The sequence below is a fragment of the Berghia stephanieae genome, chromosome 3 (assembly GCF_034508935.2).
Source record: "Berghia stephanieae isolate SIO BIC M18660-M18661 chromosome 3, UCSD_Bste_1.3, whole genome shotgun sequence".
Taxonomy (NCBI): domain Eukaryota; kingdom Metazoa; phylum Mollusca; class Gastropoda; order Nudibranchia; family Aeolidiidae; genus Berghia; species Berghia stephanieae.
This window is the reverse complement of record NC_088362.1, coordinates 32,804,761-32,824,601: the sequence shown is the minus strand read 5'-3', so window position 1 is coordinate 32,824,601 and position 19,841 is coordinate 32,804,761. Positions and strand designations below refer to the sequence as shown.

At 35.1% G+C, this 19,841-nt stretch overlaps 1 protein-coding gene across 2 annotated transcripts in view; it reads left to right on the top strand.

Moving 5' to 3' along the window:
- LOC144967557 (uncharacterized) overlaps positions 1–19,841 on the top strand; it is a 26,530-nt gene extending 6,689 nt beyond the window's left edge. For both annotated transcript variants that reach the window (XM_078904990.1, XM_078904989.1), the window contains 4 exons: positions 1,789–1,913; positions 2,910–3,088; positions 13,105–13,259; positions 16,353–19,841. In XM_078904990.1, coding sequence (XP_078761116.1) covers positions 1,789–1,913; positions 2,910–3,088; positions 13,105–13,259; positions 16,353–17,245 — 1,352 coding nt within the window. In that variant the 3' untranslated portion in view covers positions 17,246–19,841. The remainder of the gene's footprint in view (positions 1–1,788; positions 1,914–2,909; positions 3,089–13,104; positions 13,260–16,352) is intronic.

The window sequence follows — 19,841 nt, the reverse complement described above, 5'->3', positions numbered from 1 at the left end:
GAAAAATTAAGGAAAAGCATTGCCATCATCTGTTTCTCTTAGTTAAATAGTGAATAAACCAAAAACTGACGATCTAGCATTAAAATTAAATTATTATTTTTTTTTAAGTGTCGAAAAAGTGTGGACAAAGTTGATACTCTGTCCATACTTTTTTTAACCTGAGAGAAACTATTTTTAATATTCTGTTGGAGCTAGATCACAATTTTTTTCATATTATTTAACCAGTAAAAACAGATGAAAATGATTTTTTTTCTGAGTTGTCAAAATAACTTATTATTGGAGTTGGGTTTTCTTGTGGCAAACGACATCCGCATATATTTACTAATTAATGCAAAGTTTAATCAGCTTGGACGATATGCTGTTTTCATGATATTGATTCAATTCCTAATATTTAACTATTCCTGTTTCTGGATACTTGATCCAAAAATTATTTAATTTCTCTTTGGAAAAATTTGATTCATCATGAACTGTTTTTGAAAATGGTACAAATTAGTGTGTCCTTGAGATTTTGTGTGATTGAATCATAAATCTTCAACCCAAGAATGTCATCAGATGACCCAAGGATTAGTCTCCTCAAAAAACTTTGCATCTTTTTGAGTTTGAGTCACCCATATTTATTGGCTGATCAATATATGACTCCATTTTGATGATGTAGATTTACATGTGTGAAAAATACTCATAAAATCGCCGAATCATATATTTTTCAAACGGCAAAGTGGGGCATTGCTGTATTTCATATTCATGATATTGCCATATGTTATGTTTGCATAGTGCATGTAATTTTTGCCATCTATAGTAAAATGGATAAATTTAAAGGAAAACAAAGCTGTAATTCCTGTCAATTTCTGCTTTGGAATACAGTAGAACATGAAAGTAACGTACTCGGAAATAGCGAGAACTCGGAAATAGCGAGTAAAATCTAAATCCCCGTTTTTTTCTCTTATTTGAGTCAATAAAATTCGCATGCAAGTAGCGAGTATGAACAAGAGGTCAACTCGGAAATAACGAGCATTTCCTGCCCCAGCCTAGGACTTCGAACGAAATAAAGCAAAACAAGAGACAAGGGCGATTTAAATATTTTTAGCCTAGCTTCTTTTCTTTTCTTATTTTTTGTTACGAGTAATATTACATAGTAGCCTAGTCTAGAGTACTTAATAGGCGAAACAAATTTGGGTGGGGGTTGGGTGTGTGTGTTTGTGTGCGTGTGGGGGTCAATTATTCACCCAATGTGGTGCCGCGCGAGGTAAGCACTGGCAGCCAACATGTCAACATGCCTCAATTCGCAGCATCGGTCAGCGAGTCGCATTCGTTAACGAATGACACGATCAGCGAGAGAGGGGAGCGTGGAACCATCATTTCAGTGGGTCAGTGATTGAGTGATGCGCTTGCTTACCTCATCAAACATGCCTAGTGCATACAAACACTCGGACAAACACATACACGAAATCTTGATGGAAATGGAAGGGGTGGATCAACTTCAACCTGTGGCCATCATTACGTAGTTAACGAAGGCCGTGTTCAACCCCACCCTCATCCCACTTTATCCACACACAGTCATTTGCACGCACGCGCGGCACACACGCACAAACACACACACACACACATTGTCTTTCCATATTTTTGTACGGCCGAGTGACCTTTCCTGGCAACTCGGGAATAGCGAGAACTCGGAAATAGCGAGTAATCAGGAGTGGACCCGTCGAACTCGCTATTTCCGAGTTCTACTGTATTTAGTACTCAAGCATTGTTTTTTGTTTTTTTTTTAATTTCACTTTTCAAATTTTACAGATGAAGATGATTTGAAGGATTGCGATGATATGAAATCTAAAAATGCTGTAGTGGATGCTGCAAGAAGAGAGCACACACTAGTGATGCGTCTCACTAACAAAGAACAAGAAGTGCAGGAGTGCATGGTAATATTGCCTTATTTCATGTTGTATGCCAGCAAGTAGTTCAGAGGACTGTTAGAGTTTCAGTGGGAATGTAATGAGTTTAAGTACTGATTGGGCAGGAGGAACGAACTTTGGATACGGTTGGACTCTCCCTCCCTCCCTCCCCCTCTTCTCTCTCTCTCTCTCTCTCTCTCTCTCTCTCTCTCTCTCTCTCTCTCTCTCTCTCTCTCTCTCTCTCTCTCTCTCTCTCTCCTCTCTCTCCTCTCTCTCTCTCTCTCTCTCTCCTCCTCTCTCTCTCTCCCTCCTCTCTCCTCTCTCCTCCTCTCTCTCTCTCTCCCCTCTCTCTCTCTCTCTCTCTCTCTCTCTCTCTCTCTCCCTCCCTCTCCCTCCCCCCTCTCCTCTCTCTCTCTCTCTCTCTCCATTTTAATTTCTTTCCAGCTCACTACTATTTTCTTTTACTAATGGTTATTGGCTGATGATAATAGCCCATTTAATGATAATAATAACAGCTAACATTGTGTAAAGTTCTCTTTTTCAATTTATATCTCAACCACGATAACCACAATATTATCATTTAAACGATGGCGTCATTACTACTGCCATCAGCACATCACCACTGTTCATTACCATCACAATAATGAGTATCATTATTGTAATATGATGATTAAGGCATTGAAAACAGCGGTTCTGTGGTGAATCATGGGTGTGTTTATTTCAGATGCTTTTGAGTAAAAGTGTTGACCAGTTATATCCTTTTTATGAGTCAGTGGCATACATGTAGAATGCCTTTATTTTGAAAATGATTTCCTGGGAACACAGCCTCGCTAACTCCTATAAAGCTTGGGCACCTAATGCTCTTGGTCAAATGGATCTAATTTACCATTTAGGACCACGATTTTCAATTCCCACCCATGCAATGTGATGTAATAATTACCTCTCTATAACATTTTAAAAGATCAATTTACCGCATAACTCTATTTTTTGTTTTCTCAGTAATGTCTGCTTTGTCCGTTTCAGAATCAAATTCAAGAAATGAAACAGCAACAGACACAGAATACAGCTCAGCTTCGTTCTATGCTTCTAGATCCAGCTATCAATCTGGTATTCCAGCGAATGTCCAAGGAGATGGAAGAACATAAGGAAAAACTCAAACAAAAACAGAATGAACTCAACGCATGGAAATTCACTCCTGACAGGTGTTTATCCCCACTCTTTATTATCATTCAGCGTCTAGTACTTACTTTGTCCTCTATGTGTTCAGGTATAACTTTATTTCAAATGATTAAATGGAAACACCAAAGTTTCTCAAAATTTTACTGGCCATGGAGTAGTAATGTGCTGGTTGTGAAAACTGATCAGGCTCTTTTAATCAGGAGAACATAACGTGCTGACATTGTATGACGACATACTTTGCTCAAAATTATATACCACTGTGGTTGTTGGAATATGTGAGGCGAGTGCTCTTGTCAATGTGTTTGAGTGTGTTTGGAAGGTGTCTGAGAAAGAATGCATGGTGAATTTAAAAGATTACATGGGTGGTTAAAATTATATAACGAGAGTTACATTCCGCCTTCCCCCTCCCTTAAAAGAAAATATGAGAATAAGATTCCTGCAGTGTAATCTCTTTCTATCAATGTTTGAATTGGTTGACACATTTGCCAGTTCTGTTAGCTATAAGGATGAGTTATTACTTATTCTTACATCATCTGTTAATTGCAAGATCATGTCAAACACCATTCTAGCTTCACAAGCTGATGGGCTTATTTTATATCAGGATAAAACATGGATGTCAAAATGATCCATCCTTTTTCATCATCCCAACTATAAATTTTGATTGCCCATGAAAGATTCACCATAAATGGTATATGTGTGAGAGAGTTGTCCTCTTGCTGCCCTGAATTGTCTTTTCTGAGTTCTGTAAAGTTCTTTATGTTTACTCGATTACTCTGCTTTCAGTATGAAATATTTTTCTTTTTTTCTTTTGCCCTTTTATCATTTGTTTTCCTGTTATTTACCATCTGCGTCTAATATTCTTCTTTGACTTTTATAAATTTTGACAATTTAGAACCGGTCATGAATTAAAGATGTTATTTATTTCAATCCGTAGATTTTAGTTATGATTAATGTGCTCAGAGTAATCTATCGGAGACTATTGGAAAATCACACCAAAATTAGTTTTACTTAATTTCTTCAGATTGATATATTAATTTCCCCTGCATTTAATTTAAAGAGGCAACTGGTTATTTGCAGTGCAAACTTCTGAGATCAAAAGCTCTCATTTTAACATAGGCTAATTCAAAACTATAGTTGTAAAACTAAATTGAAATTTGGGTTCAAATTAAAGGAATTTCAATTTGATTTTCAAAAATATATCTTGGTTGAAAACTTATTGTAAAGGCTTTGAGATTTGGAAAAATTATGCCACCATTAACATTACATTAAACTGTCTCTCTACCCATCCTGTTCTTTATCTTCTCCCCTTTCTTGGTATGAGTGGAGTACTGGAACTTTTGGTTGTACAATTGAATGTTTACTGGGCCTTTTGGAAGGGACTAAGAGTATGCTTCACATTGCTGATACAGAATATTTTCCCTCTTTCTAAAGTGTCGGAATATTGCTGGCATAAATATGTAATGTATTGAATACCACCGGGCCTAGTAGCCGTAACCAGTTGATCGAGGAGATGCTGAGCTCTACATCCAAACAGATCACAATGTTTCTGCCATCGTTTAACACCTTAAAGTACAAGAATTCAATCTCAACTTGTATTTTCTACATCAAAACCGTTCATCTGTACAAGCTTTCCAATGCTATCTTCAGTGGAGATCCAGCACATTCATATTCTTCATTGTTTGCTTTGAGGTCTGGCTTTTCACAATTCATTTCTATGCAAAATCTCTCACATGAGAATGCATTAAAGAGTAAAAAAAAAAAGTTTAAAAAGATATTTTTTTAATTTCAACGAAGTGAATGGCTTTTAATCTCACAATTCATCGTTTGGATTTAAACTAGATTACTAAATGAATAGATTGAAATAAGTATAGATTAGAGTTTTTACGGTGCCTTTATTATCGTTTCTTCTTCTGACAAGGATGGATCTGCTTTATTTCCAGTATTACAGTCACTTCTAATGAGGACAGCCTACCCATCAGTCTGATTTGTATAATCAGATACCGATATGATCTCACAATGCACAAACACCTAACTCCATCATCAATTCTGATTTCTTCATTTCTACCCTTTCCAAACACCAGCTATATGGAAAGGGTATTCAAATCAGGATATTATATCCATCAAGATTTCATTTTAAAAAATTCTACATTCAACGTACGAGAATTTAAAGTTTTTCAAAAAAATTTGATTATTTTTTGTTGTTCGTTTTGTGCGGTCAACGTCATCTAGCCTTGAAATGAATGCATTTGGATCTCCAACCTTTTATCTATCCTTCAACTCGACTTGATGATATATCGGAGAGCCCTAACTCATTACTCATTGCCAGACCCTCTATGCGTATACCATTCAAGCAGTCTTCTTAGCTGCCAGTGCCGACCTATTTGGAAACAACTCAGTGCTTTTCAGTTTGAATTACAGAGGAAGTTCAACCCAGATCAACTGAACTACGCAGGCTTTTGGAAATTAAGCCAATCTTTATTTGGCATCTGCATTGCTTTTCCCAGCTGGCAATTTAAATATTCCTGATTTTTCCATTCCCTTCCCATCATTCAATTAAATCCTAAGTTAAATCCCAGTGATACTTGATATCTACTTATCTAGATTTGTTACTGCTTGGCATTGGAAATGATCGTGTTGTTTAGTTTATGATGAAAATCAGTCAATCCCATCCTTTAGTTTTGTGTTATCTGAATTCATCAATTCATTCCAATTCCAAGTAATAAGGAAGATTTTATAAAAGTGTGCTTTAAATAACCCATTCTCATAAGCTGGAGTCTTAAATTTTTTATAAAGCCCTACTGCGATGGTTTAATTAATTCGTTTTGGTGAAATTTAGCTTGTTGAAAATCACGATCTTACAAATGGGGAGAAAAAATCTTAACAGGATTGAGGTAACAATGAATTTAATAAGTGAAAAGGATGCCGTGTCCATCAAACACTGAGACCAGGGTGACAGTAGTTGAATGCGAAAGAAAAACAAAATGCTATAACTGAATGGTTGCAGATGCTAAAACCATGTGACTCATGAATCATGCTCCACCATGGCCTTGTTTATCCTCGTGTATCAGAATGAGACTTGATCCCATCCATTTTGGTAAGTAAGCTGGTAGCCCTGATTTGTCTGTCATTGTCAGACTGTTTGATCGTTTCACTGAAAAAGTAGCGTACTGCAAAGTATGTTTGAATTGAAAAGGATGCTGTAGTATCATCATCATCATCATCATCATCATCATCATCATCATCACTATTACTATCACTCAATATCCATGCCACGACCATAACCATTATCATTACTATCCTTATCTTCATATCACCTCTTCATCTTCATCACCCATCACCATGGTCATCACCATTATTAATATAATCAATAGCATCGTCATCATCAACATCACCATACAACATTTTTCATCATCATCACAACCATCATTATCATAATCAGTGCTGATGGTTTTCCTTGGATCCGCGGAAATCCGCGATTTTTGTGTCAGAGGAGGAATTTCCTCCTTTTAAAAAATGACACTTTCCTCAATCAAATTTTCTGGCTTTTGAGAGATTTGATGTGCGGTGGAACAAACTGGTGCAGCTTCCCCACTATCCAGAAGATAGCTAGAGTAGTTTATCATCTCAATGGCTCTAAAAGTGGGGGGTTAGTGAAGTAAACATGTGGCGTAAATAAAACCATTCATAATTTTCCTCCTTTTACCCTTTTTGTCACCATCAGCACTGCATAATCATCACTCACTTTCATTATCTTCACGAGCATCATATTATTATCATCATCATTATTGTCCCTATCATCTTTACTACTATCATCATCATCATCATCGTTATCAAGAACGTCATTGTCATTATAATAAGCATAGTAGCTGTTATATTGAACAATTTTAATCACCACATAGCTCAAAGCCCAGAGTCAGTTTTTGTTTGGAGGGTTCTCACTTTACACATGAAGTGATAGAAAATGACATTATAGATTATGGTGTCTTATCGTCTGAAAAATAAATTTATAGTCCATGTCAAGTTTCTTTAGCTCATGTTTTGCTGTTACTGTGTTGGTCACAATTTGGATTATTAGATTATACTTAAGATTTGAATTCAAATCTAAGTTGTCAAAAACGTTATGGAAAACCAACTTACAAGAGACAGGTGCTTCTCTGGATTTATCCAACCTAATGTCACAATTCCTTTTTATATATTTTTTTATTTTCTATTCTTTTTTAATTTTTTTTTTTATCTTTTGGAGATGAAAGCAAATAATTTGATTGTTATATTGGTTATAATCTTCCCACCTTTATTTCTACTCAGAGCTGAATTTGAGAAATAAGGGAAGTTAAGTTCAGTTGTTGAAAGTTTTTGAAAGAAATCAAGAGTGTTGATGGGAAAAAACAAATCTGGTCCTTGTCATTTGTCAAGTCCTCGTCCATTGTTTTCCATTCTCAGACTTGAAAAGTGGAATTTTATTAAAAAGGATTATGAGAACAGGGTTCTGTCATGGGGAATTCCATTTTTGTAATATCCAGTATGTACACTTGACACTTGAGCACGGAAATCTCGAACACGCAAATGTCGAAATCACGGAAATCTCAAACTTGGTACAATTCCCCGTTTTAATCCTTCTATGTTGTTAGTATTGGCAACACGAAAATCTCGAACAATTTCCGGGGCCAACATGGAAATCTTGAACAAACTGGACATTCCCTTGCGGTCAGTTTTTTAAATTTTTTTTTTTTCAAATTGTTTGTGTTGAACGAAAGATGCCATCGCACTCCCCATAGCGCAAAGTGTCAGTTAATGTGTTATGTGTGTGTGTGGCATATATTATTATGTGTGTGTGTGTGCATGCTGAACTGAGGGGTACTTAATCTGAGCTGCCAGTACCATAGCAAAATGACCAGTATCATTGGGGCCGTATTAAACTGATACAGGCAATAAGGGGTGGGGAAGGCGGGGTGAGAGCAATGCCCTCCATCTCTCTTTAGCCTGAGGGTGTTAAGTGAGGAGTAATAGTGATTTTAGGTACCGGATTTGTAGGTAATGACGTAGTGTGCTGAGTGTGTAATCCACAATGCGATATGCTGGCTTTGACTGTTTATCAAGCACATGCAGTGGGAATTGTCACTCCATTTCCATAATTGAACAAGACAAAATGCACTAAACGCATCACTAGTGAAGACTCTTCATAATTTTGTAAAAGATGGCCGAGAAAAGGAAATTGAATTATCTCACTATCGACCCTTGACAGAGTTCACAATAATGGAGTTATTATATTAAGACTGTTATCAAGACCACATACATTTACCTCCCTCGTATTCTTCCTCATATCCTCTGTAAAATACTCAACATGGAAAACTCGAATATGCAGAAATCTCGAACAAATAGCCCCGATCCCGACTGCCGACTTGTTCGAGATTTCCGTGCTCGAGGAGTGTATATGGCATTGGTTGATAAGTAGGTTTTTGGCTAATAGAAAAAAACAAAAAACAAATCCAAAATGCATAAACTGCGGTTACACCGATTCAAAAGTTAGCTATGTTTTCAAAATGGTTCACAATTATTATTCTATTGGATAATCATTTGTAGGTTGATAATTATACATTATATACTTTTAAGAGTTCTGTTTTCATTCTAGCTTCCAATTCCCTTTTTTAAAATGTTAATCTTTTGTGTTGGTTGTCATTTGGTTGGGTAGACGAGTGTCAAGGGTGGAATCAATTTCAAAGAAAGGAATTTCAGTTAAACAAAAAATAAGTTGAATAAAAGAAAATAACCCTAAAAAAAACAAAAAACAAAGCAGCAAGATAAATTATAGGTTTCAAATGAAACTACAGTCAGTGTTAGTGTTGGTTTATTTATTTATATATTTTTAACGCTTATTTTTTGGTCTCTTTGTTTCTCAGTTGTCTCAGTGTTCCTAATTGTGTATTTGTTAATTTATTGACCCACTTTTTTTATTATCTAAGGATGTCAATACATTATCTCAGCAAATCATCACAAATTTTTTTCCCATTGCATTCAGAACTTGGAAAAAATAGGGCAATGTCAACCTTGAGTAAAAATACTTGTTGTGTAATACAGTAGAACATGAAAGTAACGTACTCCGAAATAGCGAGAACTCGGAAATAGCGAGTAAAATCTAAATCCCCGTTTTTTTCCCTTATTTGAGTCAATAAAATTAGCATGAAAGTAGCGAGTATGAAAAAGAGGTCAACTCGGAAATAACGAGCATTTCCTGCCCCAGCCTTGGACTGCGAACGAAGTAAAGCAAAACAAGAGACAATGGCAATTTAAATATTTTTAGCCTAGCCTCTTTTCTTTTCTTATTTTTCGTTACGAGTAATATTACATAGTAGCCTAGTCTGTAGTAGTACATAATAGGCGAAACAAATTTGGGTGGGGGTTGGGTTTGTGTGCGTGTGTGTGTATTGGGGGTGGGGGTCAATTATTCACCTAATGTGGTGCCACGCGACGCGCGAGGTAAGCACATGTCAACATGCCTCACTTCGCAGCATCAGTCAGCGAGTAGCATCGTTAACGAACGACACGATCAGCGAGAGAGTAGAGTGTGGAACCATTATTTCAATGGGTCAGTGATTGAGTGATGCGCTTGCTTACCTCATCAAACATGCCGAGTGCATACAAACACTCGCGCACACACGCACACACACACACACACACTTCTATGTTCTTGTTTTTTTTCTAGTCATGATTTTACTTGAAAATAAAAACAAAAAACAACAAAAAACCAAGCATTCTGCCACTTCTGTGAAGAAATTGAAATAGGGGCGACGGCTTTTACTCGAATTACACACTGAGGGGAATAACCAGCAATATTATTATAACCTTTCCTGGCAACTCGGGAATAGCGAGAACTCGGAAATAGCGAGTGATCAGGAGTGGACCCGTCGAACTCGCTATTTCCGAGTTCTACTGTATAATATGGAATAATTAATTTATACAGCGTAAAGAATCCACTAAATGATCGAAGGTGCTACATATACAAAGACAATAGGTAATTCAAATTTCAAAAATACTTTTGCTACTTCAAAAGCTTGTCTGACTAGGAATAAGTAAATAACTGATCTTGGGGGTTTCTTTTATTTCTATATCTAATTTGTTCCATTTTTTTGGGGCTCGACAGAAAAAGCTTTTTTCAGCTAGAGGTAGTTGACATGTATATGGGAACATTAATCAGTTGTTCATTTTGGGATCCGAGTTGGTCTAGAATGTGTATACAATTCAAGATACCCTTGTATGGGCAGAATGTATTTGACACTTCGCCCTATTTCTTGCTTTTTGGAGAACACAATGACTGATGGGTATTTTATTAATGCTACATTCAAGATCATGCCTGCCTTCTCATCCTCTTCATGGACTTCAAGAAAGATCCACTACCACAGCTTTCTGTACGAATCCATCCAACTTACTCCCATGACTTTAATTTAAATTGCTAATAATAAATTGCTCTTCTAAACTATCCAAGTTCTTCCCTTCTTTCTATTTCTATGGATTCCAAATAAGTGCTTCTTTGGTTCCGCTAATGTTAGTGTTAGGTTGATGGTTTGATGATGCAAAACCATAACCATGAACATTTTTTTTTCCCATGCTGAGTATTTTTTCCCCTCAAAACATACATTTTTATTTGTTGCCATAGGAGGTCTATCATCAACGAGATTTCTTTTAGAATAGGTAGCTTTAATAATAATTTTTTTAAACTCATGTAAATGGGGATCATGACTCAAATTAATTGCAAAATAAACATTAGTATATTTCATTTTAATTTAATGTGTTATCAGTATATAAGAAAAATAATCTTTTATTTATGTATTTGTTTATTTATTGATATTCTTATTTTTGTGCGCATTGTTTCACTTTTTTTCAGACTCCAAACCAAAATATATATTTTAATTTTATTTTCTCTAAATTTACTTGCACGTATTTTTTTAGGTTTTTTACTTTTACTCCAAAGAATCATTATCATCATTCATCTTTTTTTGAGAATTTGGCCATAACTAAAAAAAAACAAAGAAAAAAAAACAAAAAAACAAAAAAAACAAGTCGATCTTGAATTGTCTTCAAAATCAAAATCCATAATTTTGGAATTTTTTTTTTTTTTAATTATTATTTTAGATTAACTTCATCACCTACATATATATGATAATGATCATTTCAGATGGGGTCTAGAAATCAGTTTCTTAAAAATAATGTTTTAATATATTTTGAATGTTATAGATTTTTGAAAGAAAAAAGTTTTATTTGAAAAAAAAAAAAGTTTAATTTCATCCAAAATTCAGTCTGTTATAACAGTAAGTTATTACAAATTAAATACCTTGTCTTTTTTTGGAACAGTCTCTTTACTTATCCCTGAAGCCAACAATCTGATATAATACTCTTAATTAATCCTACAGACTCAAATGGCGTACATGATACCTTAGTATCAAAATGATTTTTAAGGAAATATTAAAGGCCATGCCAATACTGTGATCTTCAATAGTATTTATATGATCAGGGACCAGGTCATTGTACTACCCTAATCCTCATTTTATTTCTCTGTGTCTCTGGGATGAATTTGAAATACTGCTGTATAGATGAGACAGCAATAATACATTTGTAATAATTTTTAAAATATCATAAAGTAGTAAATGAAATTTTGGGAAGTAATCAAACAGTGCAACCAGAATTCCATACACTTAAACCACATAGGCATGGAAAATCCATGTAACTTTTGTAAAAATTATTCAAAATCATTACTATTGGTAATCCATATTCAAGGAAAACTCCGATTCAACCAAATCCAAACATCTGTTGCACTATATCATCTTCTTGGTCCCAAATTCCACTTTATGTATTCCGATTCCTCTTTGGAACTGTTGTTGGGTAGGAGCCTCTGGTGCTGGTGGCATTAAAAAAAAAAAAAGAAAATAATTGCAAAGCAAGAAAATTAGCCAATATGAATTTCTCTTTTGGTACTGCTGCTCCATGGCTGGACACATAGTTTTTTTTTTCTCTATTATGTCGAGATAGACACCTAAAAGACATTGATAAAATTCAGATGCAGATTTTGAAAATAAAATTATTTGTCATTGCAAGGAGGGATGATTTTTTAATTATTTATTTATTTTTTTTTGAGTTTGGATTTTTATTATTAAAATATTTGTTAGGAAATGAAACTGTTGATAATGTACAATACTCGCTGGATTCTGGCTCGCTGAATTTCAGCACGCTCTGTAATACGGCACGCTGGGGCTAGGTGACCAAATTTTATCTATTTAATGTCATTATCTCCCTTGAGGATGATTTCGGCATGCTCGGATTCTAGCACGCTTTTTGGGATCCTATGAGAACGCGCTAGAATCCAGCAGGTACTGTATTTGTTGAGCTCACTAGCGGGCTTGCTTCCAATTTGAACCGTACATTTATCTACTATCTCCAAGCATTCGAAAGAATAAACCCATTTAGTGAACAAATTAAGTATGTTGATGGCCAATTCAGATTTTTATCTTTTTAAATAGTTTTATAGAGGAAAGAAACCATTTCTTTAATTCCACACCAAGCAGTGTTGCCAACTTATATTATGCTAAAAAGCCTATAAGCATATACCTCTGAATGATTGTATGCTTTTCCTTTTTAAATTGTATGATTTTTTATTAGGTTTTCATTTCTCTGTTTTTATCAGTATTTTTTAATACTTTAATAAGGTTTAGTACACTCTACATGATTTTCACTGCTTTCATCTGAAGATGAGTTTTTAAGCACTAGTAGTCTGGTTGGTCATAACTTAAAATCCAAAAATTAAGCTTTTGAAATTCCTTCTCAAGGAAGCACTTGATTATAATTATATCCAAAATTATCTAATGACAGTACTGATTGCAGGTTTACTTGTTCAAATACTAGAATCCCCCCCCCCCCCCCATGGCTTCCATTCGACAAGCAATCTTCACACTTTTTCTCATAGTGAGGTTGGCAGCTCTGTACCAAGAATATTTATCACTTAAATTTGTTATTTTCATGTTGGCATTTCATTGTTTCTCCATTGTTTCAGTCAAACGGGAATGCGATTGATGGGGAAATGTCGCATGCTGCTGCAGGAAAACGGAGAACTCGGTAAAATGATTTCGTCTGGAAGAACAGCACGACTTGAAGGAGAGATATCATTACATAAAGCCCTTGTTGCAGAAATGAAGAAAAATCAGAAAGGTCAGTACTTTGTTGAAAAATCAGAATGGTCAGTACTTTGTTGAAAATCAGAAAGGTCAGTACTTTGTTGAAAAATCAGGAAGGTCAGTACTTTGTAGAAAAATCAGAAAGGTCAGTACTTGTTGATTTGTTGTTTTTCCCTTTTCTATCCAAAAAGTGATCTGAAAAAGAAATTAAGGACACCTATTATTTTCCACTGACTACATAAGTTGAATACAGTGGATTCTGCATAAAGTCAACACCTCTTGCGTATTGGTCCCAAATTTTAAGTTCTTTATTTTGTTCCATTGATAATGGATAAAGTCAACCTTGCTCAAAGTCAACCAATCTTTCGGGTCCAGCAGTGTTGGTATTATGAGGATTCCAGTGTAAAACTGACACGCATTGTGGAAACCTAAGGACAATATCACAAGGATAGTGACAGCCTTTCAATTGAATCCATCCGGAACGAGGAAAAAAGGAAGACCAAGGTCAACCTAGAGGTGAGACCTTCTGGTAGAGCTGGAGAGGTCTGGAATGCGCTGGAAGGAGATGGAAAGACTGGTCAACAACAGAAGAGGATGGAAAAAGTTTCATCGGTGGTCCATACCCACTGTGGGATGAGGACTGAAGAAGAAATGTAAAACTCTGGACCAGGGGAAAAGTCATGCTTACCTTGCACTTTTACAGATTTTTTGACAAATGATTTTTTTTGTTTGTTTTTTTTTTTTTTGTCTCACCAATAAGTCTTTTCCCAGATTTGACTGCCCTTATATTCCAAATAATACAAATGTTACTGCTTTAAGCTCGAAGAAATAACTAACAAAAGTCACATTGAATGGAAGAAACATCCCGAACCATCCATATCATCTGTCTTTGATAATTAAATCGAAGTTTCCATTCAATTGGACTTAATTGTTATATATTTCTTGTATTCCAAAGCATTTGATTATAAATTTTGGCTATCGGGGAATAGAATCCTACCCTGGTCTCCTGTGTGACATATGGGAATACTTAACAGTTATAGTACAGAAATATCAAATACCTAATAGATTAAGGTTTGAATATCAGGCCCCATGTCTTAATATCATGGCAAGTGGATACATTAATTACCACTTCACTGAAGAGAGACACGAGGTTTTGATCAGAAAGCCTAAATTTATCGAGAGGTTGAAGTGGTCCTTGACGATGAAATGGGTATCACAGTTACATAGATTCTTGATCTGCAAGTGAAGCATGAGGCTTTTTATGGTTTGGGTTGTTGTATGTTACTGTGTTGGCAGTATGAGACATATGACAATATCATCACGGTCATCAGTATCGTCTCATCATCTTCATCTTCATCATCATCATCATCATCATCATCATCATCATCATCATCATCATCATATAATTCGTCCCAAGATTCGCTAGAATTATAGAAGGTCAAATAAGTAAGATTCTGTCTTTCAAAATATGTTCTTTAATCATTGAAACTAAATCCACAATTACTTTTTATTTCATTTGTCACATTTAAAGGGCTATCTAATTTATATACAGGGTTAAATAGCAAAAGTGTTGCTAAGCCTGGACTTTTAATAGTGAAGTTTTCCTTGATTTTTTTTTATTTTTGTGAAGCTTATAATGTGTATGGTCAAAAGCTCGAGTCATAAAATTGAAAATTTTGACTAAGTCATAAGCTTTGCACTGGTGTAGTAAAATCACATCTTTCATTCACACCATTCATATTAGTCAGAATACAATATAAATGGTACAGTTAAAATGAGATAAACAGGAAAGAAAAAAAAATTGGCTCAGATAATCTTTGCTTGTACTTGTGGAGAATATATTTTTGTGTGTCTTGTCAAAAGTCCTAAAAGCATTTATGTTGTGAAGGGCTGCCAACTGTACGCCAAAAAAGTATCTCGTTCTTTTTTTTCCTTGACAATCAAGTCCTATTATTTTTGTGAAAAAAGTCAGGTTTATTTTTTTTTTCTCATAAAGTTATTTGGTATTCTCCATGCTTCATGCATTACATAAACAACAAATGTTGTTTGAAAGCTTTAAGGGGTTTGTTTGCATTTTTTCATTATTCTATTTTCAAGTTTTCCCGCAGGTTGTGGAAACACAAACGTGTAAGAATTAGTTATTTCCAAATTTACTAAATAGCAGGGAGTGAGGTGACTGAAGGGTCACATTTTCAAATTGTTCACTTGTCTCCAAATATTACTCTTTTTGACAAGCAGTCTTCCACTTTTTTGGGTGGGGTACCTGACCTCCCATAGTGGGCAGGGAAGTACATGCTGTGTCTTCTATTCCCCTATATATGTTTTCCAAAATGCTTTCCGTCTTTGTCTTGGAGTGAGACTACTTTGTTTTTCCAGGCCCTGCCCGGATACCCTAGCTGGGAGGGAAACAATCAAATGTATAGTTAGAGTTTTGGGAAATGATATTTTTTCCCTTGTAAATCATCTCTCTGTTATGCACTTTTTTGTATTGTTTACATATTAATATTATATATGATTTGTAAACATTTGAGTGTATCCCTCTTAGTGGGGACCTGTGCTTGCGTCTGAGTGAGACTTTTAGGTGATCTCAAACTAAGTACTTTGATAGTGTGCTCTTGGAATCTACATCCGTTTCTTATTTGAACCAATTCCCCTTCGTCTTACCTTTTTTTCTTCGGTGCTTTAATCGTTATTCTATAACTTTTTACTATCCCATTTTCTTCCTTTTTACTGGCGCTGATATGACCTTAATGTGTTGCAAGCGCCGTAAAACCCTTAAAAACAAACAAACAAACACTTCCACCATTTCTGGTATCGATGTTGGCAGCCCTGTTGTTAGTCTATATCGAGACGTATTGTAAATTTGATTGATATCTTAAATTTTATGCTATCATATTTTTCACGAGTCCTCATTAACTCTCGAGTTCACCATGATTGAAAATGGAACAAATTTGTTCAATTTTCCATTCATATGAATTTGATAGTTAATGTGCTTTCATTTTTTAAATAGTTTCTTTTACTTTCAGTATTCTATGTAATCCCTTGTTATAATTATAATTTTGAGTATTGTATAAATTTTTTTTCTTGGTTTACTTCAATATTTAATACATTTCGAATTTTGTTTCAGAGCTGGATGAGTTTGTGGGTGAGTTGGAGGAAGACGTTGAAGGCATGCAGGGTATGATCTTCATGTTACAACAGCAGCTAAAGGAAGCTAGGGAACAAATCACCAGACTGCAACAGGAAAATGAGCAATTAAGGACGTTAGAGTTACCTTCAGAACCTGAACCGGGTGGAAGTGTTATGTTAAAAAATATCGGTGCTGATGGATCACACACATCTTCATCCTCTCAACTAATCACTTCTAGTACTCAAGACGCTTCAACAACAGATCATGAGTCTACAAAATCCTCTAGTGGATTGAATCTACGTGTCCCCAATACTATTGTTCCCTTGTCCAATTCAAGTGATTCTGCATTGACTTCTGCTGGTTCCACTACCGATGAATTTAGTCCGAGCTCATTTTCATTGAAAGTTACGCCCGATTCGGGGATACAGACTCAGGAAGAGGATGAAGCCACAGATTTTATGTCCGTTGATGATTCTGTGAATGATGAGTGTCATAATGTATTACCCAATAGTCAGACGGGAAAAGGTAAAAATGTTGAAGATGATAGTTTGAGGACTTCACCCAGTAATGAAGATGGTGGTGGTGGCCAAAGTTGTAAACAAACAGCAAACCATTCTGTCGAAAAGTCTTACATTCATGACAGAACTTGTAGCCCTGTTCCTCTCACAAATAGCAATGGTGATATTAATGTGACCGAAAAGGATAATGGTGATGATGGGGACGGAGTCAAAAGAACTAGAGATGGTGAGGAGTTTTCAAAAAAAGATAAGATTCAGGGAGATAATAATAGTATTGATTCTAAATTGACTAACAACAGCAACGACGATAAGATTGAGGACCTCTCTGAGTGTTTAGGCTTGACACAGGAATGTCCAACAGTCAATTTTTGATTTAAAGCTATAAATAAAAGATTTGAGATATGTCAGTGTGAACTATGGTGATGAAGCAGAAGGATTCACTTCACACATGTCTCTTTGTTTCTGCTGCTACTTTTGCCTTAAATGTTGTTTTATTCGATATGTGAGAAGACTGAAGTCTGTGTTGGCGAGGATGAAGAAAACGCCATGCCTGCCCAAATAAATAGAGTTCTGATTCCTTGACAGAGTGAATGAATTATCACAACACAATACTATTTATTCTATTTTGTCTTACTGTAACAGTGAGTAATACTGGTATTTTTATCCTTAGAGAGATTAAGGCAATACAGATAATGGGAAATTTGGTACCCATAATGTTTAAAATCTTCTTTTCTGTTCTTTTCTGTAATGTTATTTTTTTATAACGTACATGCATACGCACACACACTCACACCACACACGTCTAATCAGAATATTTCCAACTCTTGTTTAAAATGAGTTGAAATAATTGAAATTTGAATATGAAGTGTGGTTAACCAGGTAATCTCTTCAACAGTATTAGCAGGAGAACTCACCTTTTTTACTATCTATTTGAAAGATTTAAGAAAGCTTGATTTAAAATAATGGAATCTGTACAAAATCCGTATTTTATACTTTTATAGTTTTCATCATTTTGTAAATTAGTCGCGGCTCCCAGCAGTGTTTTCTTTTCTTGTTTTTTCTTGATATTCACTGGGTTTTCATTAAAAGATGATGTGAAGAAGAGAAAGTTTTGCAAAATTGACTTATATTTCCTGTAAGATAATGTTGAAACCATTGTGAAGAATTCTTTGCAAGAATAATGTGTTTCAACAAGGACTTACTTTTAGTACTTAAGTTCTTGAATCAAACACGATAATGACTCTACAATAATAGTGATCTTTATGGTCGAATCCATTAATGTTCTACTTTTTTCAAAAAAAATTTTTGGTTTTACTTTGTTTTATTCTAATTTTTTCTTTTTTTTTTTTTTTTTTCTCAAATGAACCTCAAGTAAAGACTTGAATCTTTCAAATTTTGTTTTTATACCATTCTTTCTTCCTGTCATATTTCTTTAGTAGATAGCTCCTTCTAGTCTCATCTGATAAAAGGTTTATTTGAATTCTACATTACTTGTCTATAGAGATTCTAAATAACATGAATCTAATCGAAGAAAAGGGAAACAAACAAAAAATGTTGTTTGTGCTTAGTTTTTCACAAAAGCATCATGGTTTTAAATTGTATATGAGGTTTTTTTAAAATCAAGAAAAGAGTTGTCCTTTATGATCATCCATAACAAGGTAGGGAAAATGTGTGCAGATCAAAAATGCACCGTGTTGGTCGAATATCTATAAGGTTCATTACAGGCTTCTCACTCAGTGGAGAAGTCGAGAAATGGTCTTAGATTTCTAAATTTCTTCAAGATGGGAAAAACTAAACTGTCTTGAAAACAAAAAGGGTTTGGATTTTCATGGCCTTGATTTGGTTATTTCAAATTAAAACTGAACCAAGGGAGTTGTCTTTTATTATTATCATTAACGACAAAGGAACTTGTTTTAATAATTCGGCCAAAAAATGTGTCATATGCATTTAGGTTATTTGTGGAAATATTTAGGAAAATCTTAAAAACCCAGAATGAAATATGACGTGTATTGTTAAGGGAGTTGAAATATCTTTGATAAATGTCGCTTATTGTGCAAAACCTATCAATATTTATTTACAATTTTCTCCTCTACTCCTTTTTCTCCTTCCTCCTCCTCATCTTCTTCATTGTTGCCGTCGTCATCTTCTTTTTCCTCCTTCTCTTCTTCTTCTTCTTTATAAGCTATGCTTCTAATCACCAAAACAAAAATGTAACTGGATATGCAAAGCAACTTCTATTTCATCTCAGGGCGTTCGATAAATGTTAAACACAAAATTTTAGTCAGTTCACCATTAGACAGTTAAAAATATTTTCAATGTGAGATCTTGAAGCATGAGTTTTTAATGCCCACAGAATAAAAAATATTCACATCAGAAAGCTGGAACCTAGAAATGTGGAGGAAAAATCATGTTTTAGAGTAGTAATAAACCATGACTGCTCATGGCTACTGGTGCTTATTGTTGCTAGTACCGTAGGGGTCATGTAAAATGGTTCTCCCTTAGATCATTATATTTGACTCCACTAACCCCCCCCCCCCCCCCCCCCCCCCCCAATTTATTTTTGATGTGTGTTTAATCCTATGACAACTTCAATATTACTTAAAGTAAATAGGCCATGAAGGGCCATCTCTATATTTGACTCCACATTCCCCCTGCCTGCTTCTATTTTTAATGTGTGTGAAATCCGATGACAACGCCAATGTTACCATTAGTAAAAGGGCCATGAAGAAGTCCCTCATGTCTCTCGGATTTGGAGAAACTTATTATGCAATTCCTCTACTGTTATTGTGATCGTCCATGTCTCAAGAACCGAGGATTCATTTATGAACTGACTTTTTTTTTTTACCCAGAGGTACTGTGATGGGTTCACACATTTTTCTTACAATCATTTCTAAGGTAAAGATTGTGAGGTAATGATTGTTATAATTTTGTAAGAGGACAGAAGAATAAATACATTACTTGTGATATA